At 38.3% G+C, this 17,804-nt stretch overlaps 2 protein-coding genes across 3 annotated transcripts in view; both read left to right on the top strand.

Annotated features, from left to right (window-relative positions):
• Positions 1-17,804, top strand: part of ube2ka (ubiquitin-conjugating enzyme E2Ka (UBC1 homolog, yeast)) — a 315,406-nt gene that overhangs the window by 18,522 nt on the left and 279,080 nt on the right. The window lies entirely within an intron of this gene.
• The window catches only part of LOC103027667 (putative methyltransferase NSUN7), a 38,055-nt gene continuing 23,424 nt past the window's right edge, over positions 3,174-17,804 (top strand). The window contains exons 1-3 of the mRNA XM_022676563.2: positions 3,174-3,367; positions 4,275-4,857; positions 14,423-14,481. Of these exons, the coding sequence (XP_022532284.2) occupies positions 4,491-4,857; positions 14,423-14,481 (426 nt within the window). The 5' untranslated portion in view covers positions 3,174-3,367; positions 4,275-4,490. The remainder of the gene's footprint in view (positions 3,368-4,274; positions 4,858-14,422; positions 14,482-17,804) is intronic.

Raw genomic sequence — 17,804 nt, 5'->3', positions numbered from 1 at the left:
GACCAGAAGAAGCTCCGCCCACTTCTCTACTACAATACAGAGTTACTATATTCACTAATACCACTTTACTACAACTTTACTACTGTACACAACACAAGCCTTATGTTCACCATGACCAGAAGAAGCTCCGCCCACTTCTCTACTACAATACAGAGTTACAAACATTTTAAAATAAAGAAAATACACAATGTCCATTGTATTGGCTGCAGGGTCTGAAAGTGTGAATAAATTAAATATATTGGGTTTATATCGTCTACAATCAAATAAAAGACAACTTTAGTGTAAGCACAATGTAGGAAGGGGTGTTTCTAATAAAGTGGCCACTGAGCCGTAAATTAACAGGTCCAGCAGACCCAGACTCACCTGGTGTAGATCAGATATCCGGATCTGAAACTGGACTCGGACTCATTATTTTGGTACTGAAATCAAAAGTGCTGCATTGTTAATGGGGGCCGGGAGGGGAAAGCCAATATGAGCATTAATTATGCAGCTTAATGTACCATCAGCCACCACCTGCACCACAGCAACACCGGTGACACGGCAACACACTGATATCACACTCAGATATACTAGAGTACAGTACTGATACTGATTCTAGTTCTGTGTATAGGTGGATGTGGTGTTGTAGTGTAAGGGCCCTGTTTTAGTGATTTATAGGTGAGCCATCAATTGTTAGTGTGTCTTTGCTATCGTAACGGCGGGAAAAGTATACTACATCACCCAGTGCCCCTCCCAAACTACCCCTCCCATTTATTTATTTTTCAGCTAAAATTAGAGGGTTTAGTTACCTTTTAATGACTGCAGAATCACGTGTGAGCTGAACTTGTATTGTTAATTTGTTAATGCAATACATATTGATTTCACTAGAGGGCAGCATTCAACAGTTTTTCACTATCACTTGATTTCATTCGTTAAAAAGTGTATATATATCAAATCAAACTGAACTGCTTAAATTTTTGCACCAGGAGTAAAGCAGCATAAAGTTATCCAAAAGCAGTGTGTAAGACTGGTGGAGGAGAGCATGATGCCAAGATGCATTAAAACAAAACTGTAATTAAAAACCAGGATTATTCCACCAAATATTGATCATTTCTGAACTCTTAAAACTTTATGAATATGAACTTGTTTTCTTTGCATTATTTGAGGTCTGAAAGTTCTGCATCTTTTTTGTTATTTCAGTCATTTCTCATTTTCTGTAAATAAATGCTCTAAATGAGAATATTTTTATTTGGAATTTGGGAGAAATGTTGTCTGTAGTTTATAGAATAAAACAACAATGTTCATTTTACTCAAACATAAACCTATAAATAGAAAACGTGGTTGCTGTTGGTCACATCTGTCTCGTGCAGAGAGTCTCACGTGGGCCCGTGGCGTGAGACACTCATTATGGCAGTGGGATGCTGAGTGAGGGAGTGGGTAATGATGGGGGTGGCAGGGTGGTATTAGGCCTGGCTACCTGTGGGGAACTGCTCGGGTATAAAAGCCTCCACCTGCCTCTGTTCATACAGGGAGATAGCAGGTTTTATCAGGGCTGTTCGGAGAGACGGCAGGGGGCCAATCAAAGCGGCTTGTTTACGACAGATAAAAATGTAGAGCCTTTCTGCTGAAAAAAGCAGTGTAATGAATTTAAATGCACCTTTGGGATTCAGTGCAGTTTTAGTGCTTTAAAATCCATAAAAACATTTCAAACAATGACTGTAGAAAAACACAATCTGTTTGAATAGAGAGAGACCAAAACACTGTAATCTAAAGCTACATTTACCTAAAATCTAAAGGTGACACAAATCTGATTTTTCTTCACTAAATTTGATGTTTACTTTTAGTCTGTTCACACTGTAATCTTTTTAATGTGATTTAAAGCAGACATTGGTCTGAACAGTTCAGATAGACAGACGGACAGAAAATTCTGGACATCCAGTAGCAGCAGGTATACACAGTACACAGAAGTTACAAAAGAAGGATAATAAAAAAAACACAGATAAAAATACAATAAAAATAAACTATAAAAGTAGATTCTTTACTGTGTGTGTGTGTGTGTGTGTGTGTGTGTAATGGAGAATGGAGGTAGTGCAGTTAAACATAGTAAAGAATGAACACCAGTTGTTGTGCATATTGAGAAGATAACTGATGTCAGCCATGTATTAATGCTCTATAAAGAGCAGCAGATAGAGCGCTTCACATGAAGTTTCGGTTTCATCAAATTAATCATCCAATCGAACAGTTCCAAGCAGTTCCAGTGTCTGCAGCTGAGTTTATTACGAGAATAAGCTTCTTTTCAGCTCAATATAAAAAGAACATAATATTCAGACACGCCCACTTCTTTATACCTAGTTTTTAGAGCATTTTTTTTCTTTGGTCCTGCAGCAGCTCCCTCTTTTGGCTGTGTTTGGCCATTTTATCCTATAAATATATTTAATATTTTTTAGTGCACAAAAATTCAGCTCATTCCAAAGGAGCTCTACTGAGGTCTGCCTGGAGTACCGACTCAAAAACAAATAAAAAATTTGTTTAATTTACTATATGCTATTTATTTTATAATTATTAATAGAGTCAGCACAACAAAATAGTGGAAATTGTTGTTTATTTAATTATTATTATTATTATTATTATTATTATTATTATTATTATTATTATTATTATTAATAATACTAATAATACTAATAATAATACTACTACTAATAATAATAAATATATGAATTAGAAGGTGAAGGCAGTCAATATGTGTATAAAATATGACTAAAATAGTAAACGTGATTTAATAAATATTATTTTCTGATACAAACTGATACAATATTTTTAAATACATATTTTTTATAAATATTTGTTTTTAAGGTTTATCTAGGCGACACAAAATGTCAAATTATTCCTTTTATTTAGAAAAAAAAATATTAGTTATCATTTTATATATAACAAATTTATATAATATAGATTTGGTACAGACTTTATATATATATATATTACATTTAATATAACTTCTAATCTTTTGTATCAGGTTTTTATTTATAATATTAAAAACTATATATATTTTTTTTATTATTGGTGCTTAGGACTGAAGATTCTCCCTTAAATCCAGTAAAAACAGACCTAACCAATCCCCCATAAATAACCCCCTGTGGCCACGCCCCCTCATTAGCATGCGGTCTCTATGGTAACGGGGGTGTGGATGGTGTGTCTCCAGCGGTTCCTGTTGATCTGGGCTGAAGAATTTTCTAACAGTGTAAATCAGAGCAGAACCGGGTCTGATCACACAGAGAACAGAACCGGTACCGGTACCGGTTACACAGCGGTACTTAATCCAGAGTGAATACAGAACCAGAACCGGATTAAACATTATCTACTACCGGATCTAAACTCTGCTGAGAGAGAGGTGAGTACTTTACTACTTTACTACTTAACTACTTTAAATAACTTTTATACAACTATTGAAAACTTCTTTTTTCTTTATTCTGTTCCAGAATAATGTAGGGATTAAATTAAGATAGATTAATATATTCAACCAAATAAACATCTGTTAAACAAACTGAAAACAAGCAGCTGTTTTACCCCTGTTGAGTTTTTTTGAGTATAGCTAACTAAACTAGTTAATAGTTTATAAGCTATTTTAATTATTACAGTGATACATTTTTAGATGTGCAGCTCTGTAAAAAGAGCTAATTTCAAAAAGTTCACTTCAGTTTCTGAATCAGTTTCTCTGATTTTGCTATTTATAGGTTTATGTTTGAGTAAAATGAACATTGTTGTTTTATTCTATAAACTACAGACAACATTTCTCCCAAATTACAAATAAAAATATTCTCATTTAGAGCATTTATTTACAGAAAATGAGAAATGACTGAAATAACAAAAAGACGCAGAAAACAAGTTCATATTCATAAAGTTTTTAGAGTTCAGAAATCAATATTTGTTGGAATAATCCTGTTTTTATTTTACTTTTGGGGTATTTTTTTGTATATTCATTTTTTGTAAATTTCATTTTATATGCATAAATACTAAATATTCTAAACAGTATTATTTTATGTTAAATATCTTGGTAACAGTCTTGGTAAGTTAGTCTTCTTTACAAAACAGACAAAAGTTTACTGTGTTTTTAAAAAAAACATTTTTTTTTTCATTTCTACTGAATGTTAAACACTGTTATTTTTATATTAAATAAAACATTTATTTTGCTGCAGTGTGATATTCTTGAAATTAGAACACTTTAAAAAAATATTTTTCAGTGTTTTGTCACAGTGTTGGGTTTATAATGTGTTTGTGTGTTGATGTTTTTTTGACAGAGTTTTTTTGGCTGTAGAGCTAAAGTTTGGAGGCTGTGGACAGGGGGGCAGGGGGACAGTTGGACAAGTGAACACGTGGGCAGTTGGACAGCTCAATAGGTGGACAGTTGGGCAGGTAGACAGTTGGGCAGGTTTAGAAGTAGACAGGTGGAAAAGTAGTCAGGTAAACAGACATTTGGACAGGTGGAAAGGTGGACAGTTAGACAGGTGGACAGGATGGTGAAGCAGGGTTCTGCTCGCCGTTCCTCGTCTCGCATCTCTAAGCGTATGTCCCACGTCTCCAGCTTCAGAGAGCTGTCTCTGCTGGAGCGGGACAGGGAGCGTCCCCCTGCCCCGGGTCCCGAGCACCACCCTGCCCCGTCCCCACCAGAGCCTCCCGTCCCGTTGCCGAGTCCTGGTCCGTCCCGTGTCCCCGACCGCGTCTACCTCCACGCTGCCGCCATCTTCCAGAACACACACCTGCAGAAGGCCGCCGCCCACCGGCTCATCAGCTATGGGACGAGAGCAAGGGGCGGAACCCACTGGGGGACGGGCGAGGGGGCGCAGCGCGAGGCGTACGAGCTCGCCTTCAACACCCTGAAATGTGAGTCCTGATTATTTTATAACGCTGATGATTTAAGAGACGTCTCCAAATGCAAATAAATGTTAAAATATAAGAATCACCACATTATAAATCTGCTGCTTACTGTGGCATTTCTTGCAAATTGTGTAAAATAGGGCCTATGTTCTTAAACACAGTTTACAGCTCTGGGAAAAAATAAGAGAGCACCAAAAAAATAAAGAGTTTCTTAGATTTTACCAAATTGAAAACCTCTATAATATAATCAAGAGGAAGATGGACGATCACAAACCATCAAACCACCAAACTGAACTGCTTGAATTTTTGCACCAGGAGTAAAGCAGCATAAAGTTATCCAAAAGCAGTGTGTAAGACTGGTGGAGGAGAACATTAAAACCCAGGGTTATTCCACCAAATATTGATTTTGGCTCTTGTTTTCTTTGCATTATTTGAGGTCTGAAAACTTCTAATTTTCTGTAAATAAATGCTCTAAATGAGAATATATTTATTTGGAATTTGGGAGAAATGTTGTCTGTAGTTTATAGAATAAAACAACAATGTTCATTTTACTCAAACATAAACCTATAAATAGCAAAATCAGAGAAACAGTCAGAAGTCTAGGCTGGTGGAGGTGATGTTATTTGACCCACGCTGTTGTTTTATAAAGGTCACAGAAGCCGAGCTCCTTAGGCGATCTCAGCAGTGGTAATAAAGGTCAGTCTGGGCTGGACGGTGTGTTGGTGTATAGGTGTGTTGGGTTGTTGGTGTGTTGGTGTATAGGTGTGTTGGTGTGTTGGAGGACGGGCAGATAGCGGTGAGTGTCCCTGACAGGCTAAAGAGAGCTTTGATTGGTTGATGGAGAGGAGGATGGAAAAGGCTGTCGAGCCTAGGAGGATCCCGCTACCCACAATGCAGTAAATCAATCTGGCCAATCACGGCCGGGCTGTTGAGCGGTGGAGGAGCGCAGCCTCGGAGATCAGTGAGATTAGGAGAGGATGTGGTGGAGAGGCAGATGGATGGGGGCATTGATCTCTGTGTCCTCGCTGTAGGAAGAACACTGTGGATTTACTCTAAGCCTACGTTTCCCAGAGTGCCTTTCTGCTGCCAACTGCTGTAGTCTTCCCTGACACGTTAATGCCTGTAGTTGTAGAAGAAGAAGAGGAAGATGGGACTTGTGTAAAGTTTGGCTCGTAGTATTGTTCTATAACTCTGAGACACCTGCTCACTTAGTGTTTAATCTGGAATTAAATAAACTGGGTATTAAAAAGAGTTTATCCTGCTTTTGTTGGAGTAACTGAATCATGTAGTAACTTAAAAACAGTGTTAAACAAACCAAAATACTCTGTGAATTATTTAGATGCTCTTATCTGGAGAGCTGTTTGTTAACTTTGTGGTTTCTCGATTCTGATGAGTGCCAGTTTCATCTTCTTTTCTCATTAACTGATTTTTATAAAGTTGAGTATTTCTTGCCATAGTATGGATTAAAATATTACTTAAATAGGGCTATTCATGCAAACTTTCAAGTGTTTCTTCTGCATCTGTATTAAACTTTCTAGTAATTCGGTTTTAGACGGTTTATGGTTGTATTGTATTTAAACTGCTGCTTTATGAACACTTGTCATAAAGTAGCTAGCAATGCTAATCCCACATTCCAACAGGTTATTTAAGTGTATTTACAGATATTTACAGTCATGTAGGAACACAGCAAACATGTGGAAGAAGGTTCTGTGATCAGATTAGACCAAAATTAAACTTTTTGACCTAAATGGAAAGCGCTGCTTATCACCCTGAACACACCATCACCACTGTGAAACATGGTGGTGGCAGCATCATGCTGTGGGGATGCTTTTGCAACAAAGAATGGGCAAAAATCTCAGTGTCTAGATGCACACAGCTGATAGAGACGTACTCCAAACACTTTTTCGCATCACACTTTTCATATTTTAATTTTATTAAAATACTGAAAACCAAACCATGAAATCACTGTTAGCAGCATTAGCCTCGTAGCTTCAGTGTAAGACTGAAGGAAACGCAGGTCTCGGCTGATTGGCTGGTTGAGTTCGCTTGGCGTTGAGGGAATATCTCTAACTGTGATTTAGAGACGCTGGAAATATTCCCCGAGCTGGATCTGAACCGGGAGCAGCGAGCGCTAGCCCCAGGCTGATCTCAGATCAGTGCGAGTTGGAGGATATTAGCAGAGACACAGACAGTGTTTCCCATGTGGATCACATGACCCGTCTCCCAGCGCGGGACGCGGGACATTAATCAGAAGTGTAATAATAATGAGCTCGGGCTCGTCCTCGCAGCGCAGACGAGTAATTTAAAGCAGATTTCTCTGCTGCGCTCGGATTAGCGGCTAATTAAGAGAATAGCAATTAGGCACGGCATGACAGTGTTGATATAATATAAAAAATACTGATATTTGCATATTTAGAACAGCTGTATTCTCACAGAATAGCAATAGGCAGCAGTTCTGTAGCCATAACATTAAAACTACTTGCCTAAAATTGTGTAGACCAGTTTATTCCTCTTAAAAAGCTCTGACCTGTTGAGTCATGAGCTCCACAAGACCTCTGAAATGTCCTGTAGTACACTAGATGGACAAATGTATTGGAACCCATACAAATTGCTTATAGCTTATTGTTTTTTCTTAAAATTAATGCTAAAAAATAGGGATAGCCAATACAAAGTAGAACATAATTGTGAAATGTAACAATCAAATAAAAATCTAAAAAGTATGACAGGCAAAAGTATTCAACCCCCCCATATCAATACTTAATTGAGCAGCAATTCTTCTTTGCAAAAGCATCCCCACAGCATGACGCTGCCACCGCCATGTTTCACAGTAAGGATGGTGTGTTCTGGGTGAAGTTTTAGTCTCAATTTTAGTCTGATCTGAGCACAGAAGCTTCTTCCGCATGTTTGCGTTTGTGTTTCTACGTGGCTTAAAGCTACAAACTGCAAACAGCACTCCTTATGTCTTTCTTTCAATAATGTTTTTTCTTCTTGCCACTCTTCCATAAACGCCAGATCTCTGCAGCTCCTTCAGAGTGACCATGGCTTCTCTGACTCCAGTGCTCTCCTTGCTGGATAGGGAATATCTCTAACTGTGACTCTAACGTGCTACTCTATGTGTTGGTTTATCACTTAATATCTTTTATTATACATTTAAGTTTGTGGTCGTAAGGAGACAAAATGTGAAAAAAGTTTATGGGGTATGAATATTTGTGCAAGCCACTGTATATAGAAAGTGACACTCTGATTGGTATATTTCACGTTTTGGCCAAACACACACCCATGATTATTTATTTATTTGCGTGTTTTGAGCCGCGCACGGTGTACTTTTCCCGTCGTTATGATAGCAAAGACACACTGACACGCCCTAAATCAAGCTGCACAGTGCAGGGTTGGCAGTTCACCTATAGATCACTAAAATAGGGCTTTAGTGTGGATTTTACACATTTTACACCATGCTGTGTGTGTGTGTGTGTATGTGTGTGTGTGTGTGTTGGATAACTGGACTGCTATTGATCGGGGCGTGTTGCCTTCGAGATCTTTTTCCACCCTGAACACATTTAAATGAGCAGACACACCTGGGACAGCAGCCTAATCACCTCTATATCTGCAACAAGGCAGAATCGGATCAATACACACACACACACACACACACACACACACACTCACACACACAAATTAACATGCACTTCACACAGCCACATAAAGCTCTGATGTGCCCTAATACACATATGCACGTCACACACACACACACACACACACACACACACGGCCCTCACACAGAGCAGCAGCAGGGGAATGACAATGATCTGGAATGGAAGTGAGGCAGATTGCGTTCAGAAATGCCTGCGAGGCAAAGGGGGCGGAGATATCATTCATCACATGATTATCACTCCTATATGTCCTCCTCTACACACACACACACACACACACACACATATGTGAAGGACAGGGGGGACTGTAGTTGTGTGTGCATCATGAACAAGATAGTGTATGTTGATAATATATATAGCTGTACTGTTACTGTTACCATTTAAGGGCTCTGTCACTTTTATGCAAATAATAAGCTGTTGCAGGCCACGCCCCATGTTTATTGATTCGCCTTGCCTTAAGTGTGATAGAAGCACAAAGCTTTTATCACTATTTAAAGGTTTTTAAATCTCGGACATCTGCTGACTCAGCACAGACAGTAGATATAGATCCCTCCCTCAGAAGAAGTCTACTGGCTAATCCTGCTGTGTACTGTCTGAGCTTCTTAGCTTCCAAACATAACAGTAAATAAACTGAATAAGCACAAATACCAGCAATCTTGCATTTTATATGTAACTTTACAAGTTTTTAGTAATCGATACAGTATTGTAAATCAGTATTTCTTTAAACCAATTAAACACATAGTTTGTATGTATCTTAAAACTACAGTTACAGTAACATCACCACTGTGAACTATTCCCACTGGTCAGGATTGTAGTAGAGTGTGTGTGTGTGTGTGTGTGATTGATCGGACGATGTGAAGAGATTCGGTCAGTGGTCCCTCAATGAGAATCCAGATAGAAATATCACCAAAGACCACCATCTCTCTCTCTCTCTCTCTCTCTCTCTCTCTCTCTCTCTATTCCTCTCTCTCTCTCTCTCTTCATTTCTCTCTCTGTCGCTTCATCACTCACTTTCTCAGTTTCATTACGGACTCTAGCCATGCCTGCCTTTCCCACCCAGCCCTCGCTCCTGCCATCCATCCATCTATCTGTCTATCTCTTTATCTATCTATCTATCTGTCTGTCTGTCCATCAGTCTGTCAGTCCGTTCCTCTCTGCACCCACCCCCCTCTCTCCAGCGTCTTCATCCTGCCTGTCCTTGATCCGTAGTGGTGGTGTGGGTGGTATCTGTGGTGTTCGGCGGTGAGCATTAGGGTTTCTGGTCCCTTGTCTCACATTACACTGAAATTACATTATATGCAAATGAGTGCAGATGTGACTCAAAGGGCGGCGTTTCGATTGGCGGGATGACCTTGCCGGCTGGCCAATTAACTCCCCGGGGTGTGATAGCTTTCTTAGTGTGTTATTGGCTGGGAGGGTCTGATTAGCCGGATTATTAGCGATTCTTGTGTCGTTCAGACGTCAGGAGCTGTTGGAGCTCAGCCTGGATCACTGCCTGTAGATAAAGAGAACATCTGAACAAGCAAGAAAATCTGAAGCATCATGGCCTGTGTAACATTCAGCACCACAACCATGAGAAAATATGGCCATAAGTCCAAAATACTGTAGTAAAATGTTCTTCTGCACTTGTAATTGCTTGTATTTACTCATTTCCTTCAGAGGGATTAGCATTCTCCTCCAAGCATGTTGAACCTGAAGCTAACTACTTAAGTTTAACCACTGAGGGGTGACCATTAAAAGAAGATAAGATAAAATAAAATAATATTTTGAATGTTAATCAGACTCTCAGGTCAGAACAGAAAAATAAATGTTCTCTAAAAAGCTGCATGGAAAAACTAATTGGATAACTCTGCACATATAGAGTTGTAAACTGTAAATTCAATGAAGGCAGTCTGAGACACACTGAGTAGGAGAGTGTGGCTTCACGTCTCTTCTACACTTCAGGGTTCCTGTGGGTCCTTAAAAAGTCTTAAAATGTCTTAAATTAAATTCCGTGTAATTAAGGTCTTAAATTTACTGTAAATTTAGGTACTTTCTGATGGTGCATTTAACGCCGAAGCACATACTAACTTTAACAGCTACGTTAGCTACGTTACCGGGGAGAGAGCTACGGTTAGAGGAGAGCTATTTTTCACTTTATTTCTACAGTTTTTTGTAGGAACAGGTCTAAAAAAGCTGCTTGTAGTTACACATTTCCACCAGAGAGGGCTTCAAATCTTCCCTAAAAATCCCCAAACTTACATAGCTACCACTCTTAGCTGTTTAATTGGCCATATTAATGTAGTTCAAAAGCTTTCTTGCGTTTGTTTATTGTCCAGATTATTAGCGATTCTCCTGTTGTCTCAGTGTTGATCTCAGGCCTCAGTTTGGGTTCAGTTAAAGGGCTCGGGCTGGACCACTGCCTTCTCTAAACAGCAGGAAGAAAAGACGAGGAGTTTTATGGCCGTCTTGTCCTTGAGCAGAACAATGGGGCTTTAGCAGAGACCACTTCAGTAAATATCAGCCCGGCGGTGATGAATAATACCGGACCCATCCAAACTACCTGATTAAACACCCGGCCAGAACGGCCCGATTCAGCGCCTCAGTGTTCTGCACCGCTGAGATGAATGTGTGTGTGTGTGTGTGTGTGTGTGTGTTGTCAGTGATATACCGTGAGAGAGAAAGAGATTGCATGTGTGTCATTTGATACGATGATACAGTGTGTGAGTGTGTGTGTGTGTGTGTGTGTGTGTGTGTGTGTGAGTGTGAGTGTGTGTGTGTGTGTGTGAGTGTGAGTGTGTGTGTATGTAATGAGCTCAGTGAAACACACATCTGAGAGATAAAAGAGAGTAATGGAATCCAGCCGATTGTATTCATCTGTCTCCTCCTGTTCTTCTCTTTTCGTTCGTTGGCGTTTTTCTCTCCTCCCATCCATCACTGACCACTTGAACCCCCCCCCCCCCCGCAGAACTGCTGCCAGCTCTGATGATGTCACACCATCAATCCACTGATACACATGTAAACTAGAGCTGCACGATATATCGTTTAAGCATCGTCATCGTGATGTTTGCATGCACAATTGTCACATCAGGACTATCATGGATGTATGATGTCACTTAAGGCAATTAAAGAGAAGTAGATACACAGCGCTGTCTCTGTGTCTGTCTGAGTGACAGGCTGCTGCTGCCTGAGAAGCACAAAGGGGGATGGAAAGCTGTGCAAAGGGCTGGTTACTGTTGTTTTGCTGTTGTTTTCCTTGGGTTTTGAGAGGCTCTGCTCTTCATCGGTCCGAAAACGAGACAAGTAAAGTTAAAGTTGAGTTAAGTAATGTGCTAGGATGAGTAAAGAGCTGAGTTAAGTAAAGATGCTAAGTTGAGTAAAGTGCTGGGTTGAGTAAAGAGCTGGGTTAAGTAAAGATACTAAGTTGAGTAAAGTGCTGGGTTGAGTAAAGTTTTGAGTTAAGTAAAGTGCTGGGTTGAGTACATTTGAAAAAAAGCTGTAGTGACTTTTTACATGAGCTGCTGTGTGATTTCTGTTATAGATAAACTGTTAGTTCAGTCATTTGCATCTGAAAATCAGTAATTTTCATCTTTTATTGAGTCGATTTAGACATCACACGAACCTTCGGACTTCCTTAAGACTTCAGACTTTTAGATACTTTATTTTTAACCAAAATATATATAGTATAGTATAGTAAAGTATAGTATACTGTTCTCCTTTAAATAGCTTTTTTTGCATCGGTCCAGAAATTCCTTATTAATGCTTCCCTGCAGAGGATCCATGACCTTGAGCAAATTCCCGGTTCTCCTGTTTTGTGTGTTTTTTATTAGATATAAATTAACAGGCGGGTCACAGTCTCACTGTACAGGAAGTTCTGTTCTCAGGACTGCGCTGGAAATAATTAGCTGTAGTGAAGGTCAATAATTAGCCCAGAACACCGACACTGTTAATGCTTGACATGCAGGACAGCGTTTGTCCTGAAGCACCTCTATAAATGAGAACTGGGGGAGGGAGAAGAGCAGCGCCGGGTTCAGAATCAGTATCTAATGATTTACTGCTCTACAGACGATCCGGTTCACACGTACCTCCATCAGAACCAGCGCATACTCAGAGCATTACTCAGAATAAGGGTTTACTGCACCGTGTGTACTGTATACTGTGTATATTCCATGTATTGTGTAATAATTTCAGATCAGTAACATAAATCAACCCAAATTCTGCTGGTTTAAAAATAAAGACATAAAAACTAGTCAAACAAAATGAAACTAAAGGTTTGGAGGAGATGAACTGTTCGATTTGTATTTAGGAAAATATTGATTTAAAAAAAGGTTCAAGAAAGAGACAATTTTATGATTTTATTCATATTTATAAAAATAATCCTGGCCTGTTAAAGGGTTAAATCAGGCAATCAAACAATTAATCAATCAACATTTATTTTTGCTCGGGTGAAAATTGAGAGTATCCCTTATTTTTAATGCATTCAAGCTTTTACAACAAAATAACAAATGTAATTATAATGTAATTACATTTAAAATCAAGTATTTAGTCACAATTTTTATAAACAATAAATGGTAAAAGCTATAGAAAATCAAACACATAATTATGATTTAATTAAGAACAACTTAAATGCATTGGTGTGTGTGTGTGTGTGTGTGATTGAGGTGTGTTGGGTTCAGCTCTTGGTGCGGTAATGAGAGTGGGGTTAATGGTGCTGGGTGACGAACCTGTTGGCTTTTCCCCAAAGCAATGCATCAACCCTGCTGTGTGTGTGTGTGTGTGTTTGTGTGTGTGTGTGTGTGTGTGTGTGTGTGTGTGTGTGTTTGTGTGTGTGTTTGTGTGTGTGTGTGTGTGTGTGTGGGCCTTATGGTATCAGAGCTGTCTGTGTTCAGTGTACAGAGTGAATTTATATCAGTGTTCTTTCTACAGCAATGTTCTTAAACACACACACACACACACACACACACACACACACACACACACACACACACACACACACACACACATGATGGTGATGTGTGGGTGCCATGGCAGATTAATGGTGTGTTAGTGGTTGTCGTAGCAACCTTTTTTTCATTGTGCCACCCTAAAGTGATGGACAGCACACGGGAGCCCTGCTGTCAATCACGATAAGAGCCTTATCTATAAACACACACACACACACACACACACACACACACACTTTTTTTTATGAAGAGAGATACTGTGTGAGGGTCCTAGAAGAACAGGTGGATCCGAACTCTTACACTGTCTCTCTCTTTCTCTCCCCTTTTAAAAAGAAAGTTTAATTAAGAGCATTAAAAGTATGTTCAATTAGGTAAAGAATACTAAAAGTGTTTTTTTTTTATTTAAAATATATATTTTTAAATATTATTTTTAAAATATATATTTTATTAAGCAATATGCTTTAAATTAAATGTTCTGTTGATATAAAATATACATAGCGGTATTAAATGCTGATTAAAGTGCACTTTAGTGTAGTTTTTTTCCAGTAGTATTAAGGTGCACACAATATGTGTATCAATATGCAAAAAAAACACACATACTTAAATCTTAAAGTTTGCAGAAGATATATACAAAAAAAGCTCTTAAAAGCACAATCTAATGCTTTTAAAATATACTTAAGTTGCTGTAAGTTGTTTCAAAATAGTACATTACCTATATATAGCTATATATAAATACGTACTAATTTTAATGGTAAAAGTATGTACTTTTCCATGTTAAGTATGCTTTAAAAATATATATTTAAATACACTTTTGTTTTACAAGGGTGTCTCTTGTTTAATTTGTTTTGTTGTAATAATAATCTCCAGTTTCTTTAAGCTCTTCTGTTCTGAGGAACAGTAACATTGTGTTTAGTTATATATATAACTATATATATATATATATAACGATATCTACAGGTTTTGGTTGGCTGTATTTTAATCTATTCTTATCTCCTGCAGATCAAGAGCTATTGGAGGACATCATGATTGACAGCTGCTTCTATCTGTCTCAGCCTCTGGTGAGTGCACAACACCTGAAATGTCTTAAAAAAAATAATAATATATTTACAGAAAATATTTCAGTAGTATCCTCATGTCTTTTTAGAATAGGTCTATTTGTTTTGTACAAAATATTGTTTATGAAATTATTTACACAAAATCACTCATCACCTCTATTCTTACCACTTAGAGTCTCTTTCAGAACAAGCCTTTTAAGAGCTCTGTCACTTTTATGCAAATTAGCTGTTGCCGATCACTCCTTAGCTTGTGCTACATGGCAAAAACACGAACAAGCTAGTTCATACTTAACTGTGATACAAGCACAAAACTGCTATTTCATTATTTGAAAGTTCTTACATTTCCGTCATCTGATGACTTGCTGCAAACAGTAGGTACAGATCCCTCCCTCAGAAGAAGTCTGCTGACTATTTCTGCTCTGTACTGTCTGTGGTTTTCAACCAAATTCACTGAAATGGTGTTTCTTCAACTGACGAGTGAGATCATGCTATTTAGCCACATCCACAACTTTAGTTTAATTTTGTAGTTTTTATGGTTTCTTTTATCTACGATGCTGCAGTAGCGCCCTCTTTTGGCTGTAAACTTGTGAATTTCTTTGTGCACGTAAAAAGTGGCTGCAAGGCATACCTTCTAATTCATTGTGTTATCTCACTACTAAACGTGAAAATGACGTAAATTACGATCTAAAACACGTTTACATGCTGCCGGAGCGCAGCTGTAGTTCCACACTTCCACCAGAGGGGGCTCCAAATCCCAGATTTACACAGTTCTGCTCTGAGGGAAGTCCTGTATAGTGGAAATGATTCAATGAGGAAACTCTTGAGCAACACAGTGGAAGTTCTGAGGAGTTTATATACTATATATATATAAATATATATAACACACACACACACACACACACACACTGCTCGGACTGCAGAATGAAGCTGAGCTGTATTTTATTGTTGAGTTATTTCTGCTGCCATGCTTTGACTTCATAACCTATTAATCTTCCATTTGACTCAACGTTAATCACAGCCCTGCGTTTATCTGCTCGCCAAAAATCCATCTGCCGTTATTAATCATTACGTGTGTGTGTGTGTGTGTGTGCTGGGTGAGGTGTGTGTTGTGTGTGTTTTAAAGGGCTAATGAGTGATTGGTCGCCTCTAGCAGTAGTTCAGTCAGAAGGGGCAGGAAGACTCCTAATGGAGTAATAATGTTTCTCAACACGCCGCGTTTTAGTCCTGTTCCGGAGACTCCGGAGCCGCGGGCGATGGCATCGCAGCGGCTGGTAACGGGTTGACGCCCGCGGCTCCGGAGTCTCCAGAACAGGACTAAAACGCAGCTAAATTACTGCCCAGAGATTACTTCCACCTTGTTTGTGGTTTAGTGCCCATGATGCTCAGTTAGCTAATGCTAATGATTAGCCAGTTCCTGATGAATTCTCTACTGATATATAATAAATATATAAATATATATAAATATATCTAATCCTAAACTCTAAACCGTAACCCTAAACATTAAACTATAATTTTTATCTCTAAACCCAAACCCTATACTCTTACCCCAAACTCTAGACCCTAACAGTAACTTACACTGTAGCACACTATTCAAAACTCTAATCTTTAAACCCTATTGCTAACTCAAAATTCTACTCCTAATTTTAAATCCTAACCTTTAACAAGTAATCCTAACTCGAATTCCCAAACTCTAAACCCTAATCCTGACAATAATGCTAAAAACCCTAAACTCTAACCCACATCCCAAACCCTAAATCTTACCCTAAAATTAAAGCCTAATACTAAATCTAAACTCTAAACCCTAGTAACTGTAACACTAAAACTGTCCCTAAACTCTACAGCCTACAGCCTATTTTAAACCCACATTCTACCAACTCCAACACCAACTCTAAAACTAAAACTCCGAACCAAAATCCTAAAATTTATACCGTAGTTCTTATTTCTAAAACCAACCCCAAACTCTAAACTCAACACCTTAAACTTTAAACCTTAACCTAAAAGCTTAAATATCTAATCTTTAAACTCTAACTCTAAACTAATCTAACTGTGACTTTAAACTCAGAATCATAATTCTAAATTTAAAACTCTAATCCTAATTCTAACCCTAAAACTGTAAACCGCAACCCAAACCCTAAGTCTAACCCTAACATTTAGAGCCTAATACTACATCTAAACACTGGCCCAAAGTTTTAAACCCTAATTAAACTGTGAACATAACTCTAAAAGTTGAACCCTGATCCTAACTCTAAATCATAACATCATTTTAAAACTTATTTTGTCCATAAAATGTAAAGCCTAGCTGTAACTTTAACCCTAACTTTAAACCCACATTCCAACTCTACACCCTAACTTTAGACTCTAAGCTGTGTCCCTAACTCTAACAGCAACTCTAAACCTAAAATCTAAGCCCTAACTCTAAGCTATAGTCCTAAACTTTAAACCATAACTCTTATTTTTAAACCTGACTCAAAACTCTAACGCTAACTAAAGCGTAACCCAAATCTAAAAACTCTAATCTTTAAACCATATTTAATCCTAACTCTAAATCGTAATCTTTTAAACAGTATTCCTAACTCATCCCTGACAATAACTCAAACCCAAACTCTAAACTTTATCTCTAACTATAAGTCTAAACCCACATTATAACTCTTAACCCTAACTTTAAGCCACACCCTCAACTCTACACACCAAACCCTAACCCTGAAGTCTGAATTGTAACGCTAAACTCTAAACCGTGACTCTAACGCTAATATTTATCTTTAAACATAGAATCAGAACTGAATCAGGATTAAAATAGCTGTAAATAAGATTGGGTTTGCCTTAATCCTGATCCACACTATCAAATTAAGACGTCTCTCCTAATTATTGTATCAGGCTGGGTTTATATTAATATATTAAATAAAAATGGAGGTGTAAACAGAGCTGAGGGACTGAATTAAAGCTGTATCGTGTAGATGAGTGAGGGAATCGATGCGTGTTGAACAGAGGGGTTCATGTGTCCAATACATGATTTCTACTCGCTCACACAGCGTCCGGCCTCATTAGAAATATCCACACGTCCTCTGGAGACGGATAATACCCATAAATGAATAGACATTAAAGCTCAGGCCGTTCCAGCCCTGCTCTGACATTAGTATGTGTCACTGAGACCAATGATCATTATTGACTTGCAGTAATTAGCTTTTCACTAATAAATCAACTCTCAGAACACATTTTACATCAATATTTTCCCTCCATCACATCTCTGAGCTAACGTTCGAGCATCTTAATGACCCAAATCCCAAATCCTCTCTTTTATTTTCCTTTTTTCAGCTTTAAAAAGAACA

The sequence above is a fragment of the Astyanax mexicanus genome, chromosome 19 (assembly GCF_023375975.1).
Source record: "Astyanax mexicanus isolate ESR-SI-001 chromosome 19, AstMex3_surface, whole genome shotgun sequence".
Classification (NCBI taxonomy): domain Eukaryota; kingdom Metazoa; phylum Chordata; class Actinopteri; order Characiformes; family Acestrorhamphidae; genus Astyanax; species Astyanax mexicanus.
This window is presented reverse-complemented; position numbering and strand designations above follow the sequence as displayed.